General features: G+C 36.7%; 1 protein-coding gene across 1 annotated transcript in view; it reads right to left on the bottom strand.

Moving 5' to 3' along the window:
- Positions 1-4,707: 4,707 nt before the first annotated feature.
- Positions 4,708-8,580, bottom strand: part of HCRTR2 (hypocretin receptor 2) — a 32,061-nt gene continuing 28,188 nt past the window's right edge. The window contains exons 6-8 of the mRNA XM_063391842.1: positions 7,388-7,509; positions 6,092-6,292; positions 4,708-4,901 (exon numbers count right to left, since the gene is read on the bottom strand). Of these exons, the coding sequence (XP_063247912.1) occupies positions 4,708-4,901; positions 6,092-6,292; positions 7,388-7,509 (517 nt within the window). The remainder of the gene's footprint in view (positions 4,902-6,091; positions 6,293-7,387; positions 7,510-8,580) is intronic.

Here is an 8,580-nt window from a genome sequence, read left to right as displayed (position 1 = left end):
CAGGGAGGGAGGGAGCTCCCCACCCCCGGGAGCGGCCTCGGCCCCGCCGTCACACCCCCTGCTTACATTTCCTCTCTTGCCACAATCGCTGGGCCGGACTGCGGCCAGATGAGACGCAGGAGTTCCTCGGCGTCTTCCACGGGATCTGGCACTCCCTCCGCACTCAGTTCTAGTTTGATCTCCAGAGATCAGGTCCAGAACAGAGCAGGTCTTTGGCTGCTGCCTATAAGCTCTTTGGAAAACGCCTGTTGCTATGTCCTATCACCTTCTGTAAGCACTCTTCAAGTCATTTTTCAAGTGAATTTGTTTGTTTTCATCTCAGATGTGGCACAAAATCTTGATCTGTTAAGGGGAGAGAAGACCTATGGAATACGTGTGACGGTAGACCAGGGGAACAAATAATTAATCTATAGTCTCGACCCAACTGGACTATGAGTGCAACCTGTGGTGTTTCACTAAAATACCTCAAAAACTTTTTGCCATACAAAAGTCAGCAGCTGACTTGGTACTTAACAAAGAAGCAGTCAGCCATAAATAATGCACTCACACACCTGCTGGCTTCAGAGTGTGCTCTTTGCTTGTGCAGTGGAAGGAGGAGGAAGCAACAGAGCCCTACTGATTTCTTCATGCTACTCATGAATCTTGTTTTTGCAAATTGCCTATCCCATACAGAATGTTTTTAACAGTTTGGTCCTTAAATGCCTAAACAAAAAGATGTCATAAAATTTCCAGCTTACATATCAGAGACACAAATATAGCGATTGAAATCCTGTCCCTACTGACAAAATAAAACTTGACCCAAAGTCCAGACTTTGGTTATTTTCCTTAGCTCAGGAAAAATCAATCTTGCATGTAATTTTTTTTTTTTTTTTAAACACAGATTTTTATCTTAGATTTTTAACTGCATTATTTATGTAAGCTCTTAATGACAAAATTACTAAATATTCGTTTGTGGGCTTTTAAAATTGTTCAATAAATAATATATTACTTCACCCAAAACATCCAAAAGCCACAGAAAAACCTAAGTAGAAAGAACAATCTGAGAGTTTAATATAATTTTAACTGTGAGAAAAATTCTAGGTGAGAAAGCTAAATTTGCCTTTGCCTTAAACCATTGTAATATGCAGCAGTAGGTTATGATACGTCATAGAGTGAGGGCTGAGTTAAATTAATGTTCGGTGTATTCTCCAACCTACAAAGCACTCTCCAGGTTAATAATACATAACAATTTTGATAATATCAGAGAATGAGATGCTTCTCTCTATGCAGTCCAGAAGAAAAGGAAAAACACTGCGTTTTTGGAGGTGCAGACAGAGATATTATCTTGCATTCATTGTGACTGCAAGGCACAAGCTTATCACTACAGTGACAACAGTAGAGGAGGAACAGGTCAGGATATCAGACCCCCAAGACTGTGAAATATGTTGAGAGACAAAGGCACCAGAATGATGGTGGCACAACAACTTATATCTGCAGGAACAAATATGCAGTGATTTAAACCCGGTGCTTAATGCTGCTGTGAACAAGCAGAAACAATGGCATGAGAGCTCCATTTCTCCATTTCTCCATTTCTCTCCATTTCAATATTAGAAATATTAGAACAGCAAAGCAGCTAGAGGTAACAAAACCCAATTAAGGCTGAGCTTTCAGATAACTTTCAGTATTTATATGCTGGATAAGAAATGTTCATTCATTATACCCTTTTCTCACAGCTATTTCTATCTCCATTGCTGGCTAGTGCTCACTACTGGGTTAATTTCTCCCAGAGATTATTTAAATTAAAATAGATATTTCTTGAATTTTGTAAAACTAAAGAAATGAAAGTATAGGAATATTTTCATCAAAATTATATATTTTTGATCTTTTCATAAAAATAACCAGTTATATATCTTGATAACCATATTTCACCAATATTTAGCTTGATAACCATAGTCTCTGGCAAAAATTAGCTAACTCTCTCAAGCTATCCTAATCTGATTCAACATCTGATTGTAGAATTTGAGTCTGAAAGATATGCTGTTTACTCAATAGAAATTGTCCAGAGAAAACCCAGAATCATTTGCTAATGAATGTCTCATATTTTATTTATCTTCTCCACATAAAAAGGACTGTTAAGTTAAAGTTGTGGTTAAAAGAAATTCCTAGAAATGTTGGAACACTTTAATTCTAAAGATCTAGGTGAAAATAAGAAAATATTAAAAAGAGAACAAAATATATGCTTTCTCTTACAAAGAAAAAATTAAGGCCAGAACCTCCCTTTCTAACACGGCACAGAACACCTCCAGTCTCCAAAAACCACCATTGACCTTTAGTGATGTTCTTGCTTCACAACTAACTTAGCTTACACAAATTATCTCCCTGGCATTAAGGTAGCAGCCAAAAGAATATAAATTGTGTCAGCAGGTGGTGTTCCTCCCCTCTTTAGAAAGATGCCAATTAGGATTTTCCATGGGCATCAGTAACATTGATATTTTAGTTCTTTGTTTGCTGGCCCAGGTTAGGAGTACTGTACCCTTTTCCTCTCTGTTCATCTCACAGAAATCTGGGCAACACACCTGACAAGGCAAAAAAATTCTGCTGGCCCTCCACAGTGACCCATGACCTTCTATGTTTGAAGAGTATAGATACTCCCCTCTTATGCTGTCCAGGCTTTCTTAAACAGCCATTGCTTTCTGCATTCTTTCTCTTTCTTCAAAGAAAAGCTAAAAGTATGTCTTTCTGAAATAAAAATATAGCTTTGCCAAATTTGGGCATAATAGACATTTTTCAACCATGGGCTGACATATTTTATGTCTCAAATAAATGATTAGTGATAATTATTTTGCAGCTCTGTTGCTATACTAGTTTTCAACTTTTTGACTATTTATTTGCTTACAACTAAGAAAAACTTAGAGGACTTATTAAATTCAATTTTCCCATATCTGTAATGTTTTAATTCAGCAGCTATTTCTTCAGTCATTTCAAATTACATAGAAGAAAAATATACATCTTTGTCAACACTCTTTAACAGTTCTGCATTTTCCATGGTTGAAGAGCAAAAATAGCCTTCTCATGGTGAAGGAATTGCAATGGCTATGAAATCAAATCCTGCTGTGCTTTCCAGTTATTTGGGCTTTATTTTCTTAAAAGAGACAAGCCAAAATAATTTCTTTAAATAGGCTTACACATAGGAATATTGAAATTCCTGTTATTTTATTTGATATTTAAACATTCTGTCCATTTAGATATTTTTCTTTATTCTTTTTTAATCAAAAGAAGATTATTCTCTTTTTTTCTCTTTAAATAGAAAACTTTAATATACAAATAAATGCAAATCCCTTTCTCTTACTTAACACCAGTGTAAACTAGGAGGAATTGCAGCAATGTCAAGTAAAACAGCTGTTGGGGAAGGCTACAGCATAAAGTGATTGAGCACTTCATAAAACTATAGTTGCCATGATAGATAGTACATTGCATGACATTAGGTCAAAGGAAAACCTAGAAAAAATATTTACAAAAGGTAATCAAATAACACCTGGTTGAGTAATAATTGGCTTTATAGAAACATTTAAATACATGAGACGGTCTTCTTTCTATGCTAAATCCTTTTTAATGAAAAAAGTCCTCCCTCTCATCTTACCCTTTCTTTTGAAAAAACTGGACTGCAACACAAGAATAGTGCCACAGGAAAATTGCATCTACATTTCTGATAATTAGCCTTTTTCTAAACAATAGACCACATTCTTCCAGAAGGCCAAGTCTCCAGTGATGCACCATCTTCAACCTTTAAGGAGAAAAATACAATACATAGTAGGAAGCTCCAGGCCAGAGAGATTATCCCATAAATAGATATACAAATTTGTCAACTGATTGTATCTTTAGTGTTAAATGACAGCTGAGAGAGAAGTGATGAAAATGAAAGACAAGTAATGTTTGCTATGTTAAAGACTTTCAGAGATCTTCTGGAGCAACCCTTACATATTATGGACTAAAATGAGCTACCAAAGTTAAAATGTCCTGTCCTTCAGCGGTGCCGACATTTGCTATTCCCATTGGCCTGAGTAGGAAATTTGAGCCTATAGCACCTTTGAGCATCACATAAGTTTTATTTAAATGGTTACTTTTTAGGCACTCAAATCTGGAAAAAAAAAGGCTTTTGAGTGTAATCTTTAAGTGTAATCTTATGAAAACATGTGACTTTCAGCACTTTGGATTCACATCTTAGAAGCGTGTCTGTACTTAGAAAAATAATGTGGACTCTCCCCAAATCAATCTGAAATGAAAGTTCCATAATAAACATAGAACTTACTACAAGTGGACTTGCAGAAAAAGAAGTGCAAAGTAATGCCAGAATATCACTAGTGCATAAGTAAGCATTCCTTGTATATGAGTCAATCATCTATAGAAAGAAGATATAAATAAATTATATTTGAGCCTTCTTTCAAATACTTAGATTTCTTTATATGATACATTCTAGAACATTTCACAGCATCTAAAATATATAAAAATATATATCTACAATATGTACAAAGTATGATACAATCCAATCTTTAAAAACAATTGTAAAGACATGTTCTTTAGCTCATACTGAGGTAAGTAGGTTTCTGTAAGACTGAGAAGAAATAGGATAGGCAGTTATTCTGAAGGAATGCCTTTGTCCAGTTGTAGTCTGTCCCACAGCTAAAAGCATGTGACGGTCTCTGGCAGTTGTAGTGTATTGAGCCAAAGTCATCCTTGCTGTAACTCCATCGAAGTAAGTTTAGTTATGCTAGGGACAAACTTATCCCACTCTGCATTCTCTGTTTTGGCAGTGTCTTCTGCAGAAAGCCTCATGACTTCATCTATATTTGAAGTCATGTTCATCCCGGGTATGTGGAGGTGCAGTTCCACTGACTTCAGTGGGCTGAGCACAGCTGGGATATCTGTAGATAAAATACAGATTTTGACATCATTTCACTGCTTGTATCAGGTGGCTGGCTAACTCACTCTCTGACTAAAGACTATGCAGGTGATAATCTATTAATAAAATGTCTTCCAGAAAATGTTTCAAATTGCATTTGAAAAATATAAGTGGAAGCATGTTGACTAAAGACTAAGGGCATTTTTGATGCATAAATCTTGATTTTTTTTACTTTTCAACATTTTCATGTGTTCTACTACTTATTAATATGCATTATTTAAGAAATTGCCCTGTGGTTCTTTATTCAGATGCCTCTCTGATCAGCAGAGTTTCCTGTTTACATGTCAGTCATGGAATCATTGATAGTTTGGGTTTGAAGAGACATTTAAAGACCATCTAGCCTAACTCCCCTGCCATGAGCAGAGGATAGAGAGAAGAGAATGATGATAAATGAGAAACAAAGGGTGAAACATAATTTACAGCCACACTGGCATATGGGTTTCATATTTGTAACTTTGCTTGTACTGTACATAAAAGGAAGGCAATAGTCCTGAATTCAGGTCAAAAACCCCGTTCCTTCCACATTAAGCAAAAAGTGGCTTCCCAGCTGTTCCTGAACATGTGCAATAACCTACCCAACATGAAAAAGAACAGAAAATTTTGGAAAATAAATTTCTTATTTGATCAGTCTAACTCACATCAGAATACATGCTAAGCAGGTAATTTGAAATAGTAAAGGGCATTATAGTAGTTCGATCTCTACACCCAATTTTGGTTAAAATATTTGTTATAAAATATACCACAACTTATATAGATCAGAGCACAATACAGCTGTTCATAAACACAGTCCAATGATAGGGAAAATAATTTTCATACTTTCAGATACCTGTTCTTTATTTACTTAGCAGTCTAAAAGAAGTAGGTATCCAAAGAAAATATTTGTATAAAAATATGACTGCTTTACTCCCTCTGTTTCTGCATTTGAAATAAATGTGATGACATTTTCTTTCCTCATTATATAATCAAAATTATGGCATAGTCTATAAAATATTTATTTCAATTTTCTTTTCTTACTGTCAGTTCTTAATTTTAAACACCCTTCTCCCTTTGTGCTCAGATCCCAATATTGATGGATGCACAATTAGAATTTACTTCCACAGGATCAAAAGGCATAGGGACCGATATACTAGCAGTGGGTAATAGATGCAGTACCATTTGATGGAATTGTGTTTATGTTGGTCAATACAACGTGTTCTGACAGTTTTGAAACGTTATCAAAATTGCTGATCTGGGTGGTCAAGGATTTCCGACTCTCTGTACTGGCACGACCTCTGGTGAACCGTTCGTCATGGTGGCTGCGAATGCCAAAGATGCAACAGGAAAATGCTGCTTTAAATTCTTCTCTAAATTTCCCTGTCAACCACAAAAATGACTCATGAAGAAATTGTACTATAAACCGCACTTCATCAGACTTTATAGATTCGTATATAAAGTAGTTATCTAAAGCAAAATTAATGTGAGCCACCCAGAAGCTCTTCTAATGCAGAAGTAGAAAAATCACAGTTTAATCATGTTGGAGAAAGACACAAAAAAGACAACCTTTCTAAGAAGACATGCGAGGTGTGATGTGAAGACAATTATTCTTGGCTAGACAGAAGAGACAAATTAGAATGATTAATGAAACCACCTCATAGATAGTCTGCTGATTAACTACATATGTAACAAAAAAAAAATAAGCAAATTTAGGCTTGAATGATTGAATTCTTGATATGTAAAATGAGAGAGCATAGCTAATTTGTGTTTTATCATTAATAGATTTTAAAAGAAGATTCACAATGTTTGACAGTCCCATGCTTTTGGGGCTTGGAGGAAATTGTTCAGATCATTCTCATACTACACATCACAATAAAAATACGGTGGGCCAATACGTAGTGAGGATCAATAGAGTTTTGCCTCCCTGTATTTAACTGCAGTGCTACCAGTTCAGGTCTTGATTCTGCTCTCCAAGTCAAATGACACATATACAAACTAAGACAAATCTATACTTGAAGTAAACAGCATCTTGGCTGGTTCTTGGAAGTTGACCCTACTTGGGACAGTTTGGTCATGTAAGTACTATTGAAGACTCACAGCCTCCAAATGCCAATACTTGAATGTAACATGCCAGCTGGGGACAGCCCTGGGACTGTGCCACCTGCCAGAGAGCAGCCAGGGAGTGTTTAGAGGAATGGTACTTGTTTCAGATCAAAGTCATGCCAGGAACTTCTCTACCACATTAATGTCACGGACAGTCACATTCTAGCACTTGGACTCAGGCCCTGGCACTCTCTAGGTTACTTATTGGTAGACAGTCTGAAGGTAATGGGATACTTCAGGCAACTTCTTCTAGGAACAGAATCTATCTCCCACTGAAGGAGTTGAGCTGAAGTTACATAGTCATTAATTTTTGCTATGGCTCATTACATTCAAATTATACATTAAATGTTAATTCTGGTAACTGTAACTTACCACTGAGGAAGTTATAAATAATAGGATTGGCTGCACTGTTTGCATATACAAGCCAGTGTGAGAATGTGAACCAGGCGTATACAGTTTCTCTGTCATCAGCATGATTAAACATCCCAAAAACCCTACAGAAAGAGAAAAGCAAACCTGAAAGATGGCAAAATTAGAATTAATTTTAAAAGATTTTACAATTTCTAGCCAATTTTCTCTCTGATGACCTATTTGCAGTAGCACAGAAAGGCTGATTCAGCAGTGCTCTCCTACTTGAGAGAAGGAAATCCTCTCCCCAACTCTCGGCCTCCTCACTTGGTGGTTTAGCACAACTGAGAGTTTGCTATGGTGCACATGCACAACTTTTCTGCCAAGTAACTAAAGTCATCTGGTGTCCAATACACTAAGAAAAGACAGGAAAAGTTGCTTTTGATGCACTCATGTCACTGAGCTTCCTGGCTCTAGGCCCACTCTCCGATATAGTCTACAGGCTCCTCTCTAAATATCTCTGGAGCTGAAAAAGCACTGAACTGGCCCCAGACCTGAGGCTACCATAGCAGCTTCTGTCCTCCAGGGAAATCTGCATTTCCCAGACTCTCTACACATTACTTCTGCCATTTAAATGAAAATCTAACTCTGGGCCTACTCTGCTATTGTTGTTGAGGCAGCCTGTGTATTTCCTCTGTTTCGGGTTGTAGGTGGCCTGAACCATCTTCTGGAAACTTCTCTTTACATTTTCTACAAAGGGACGTGAGAATGAAAAGTATTTAAATTAGGCCTCAGGGAAGGACCAGAATTGAGTGGGATATACTTAAACCTTGAAACTGTCCCTTAAAAAGTGAAATGTTCCAATAACACCTCAAATTAAAAAGCACCAATAACATGCTCATTATTTTCTACATTATTCAAATCTTCTGCTATATGCCATTATTTATTTGGATTCCAGAGGGCTCATGAGGTGTAACTTTACCAAAGCCTCAGTCTGTCAGAGTGTAAGAAAAACCAAGAGTGTACACATTTATATATGAAACATACAGAGAGAAAAAGATTAAAAATTTAAATACAGCTTCATAGGACCAAATGAAGCATTAGATTAAGGTTTTCAAAACTGTACACGAGTAGCTTAGGTCTGAACTCAAATCTGACAGTCCTCGGAGCCAAGTCACACCACCACACTCTGCTGCTAACCTTCAGCTGCTGCTTTA

Source organism: Prinia subflava, chromosome 2 (genome assembly GCF_021018805.1).
Source record: "Prinia subflava isolate CZ2003 ecotype Zambia chromosome 2, Cam_Psub_1.2, whole genome shotgun sequence".
NCBI lineage: Eukaryota > Metazoa > Chordata > Aves > Passeriformes > Cisticolidae > Prinia > Prinia subflava.
Note: the sequence above shows the minus strand (reverse complement) of the source record. Positions and strands in the feature narration are given on the sequence as shown.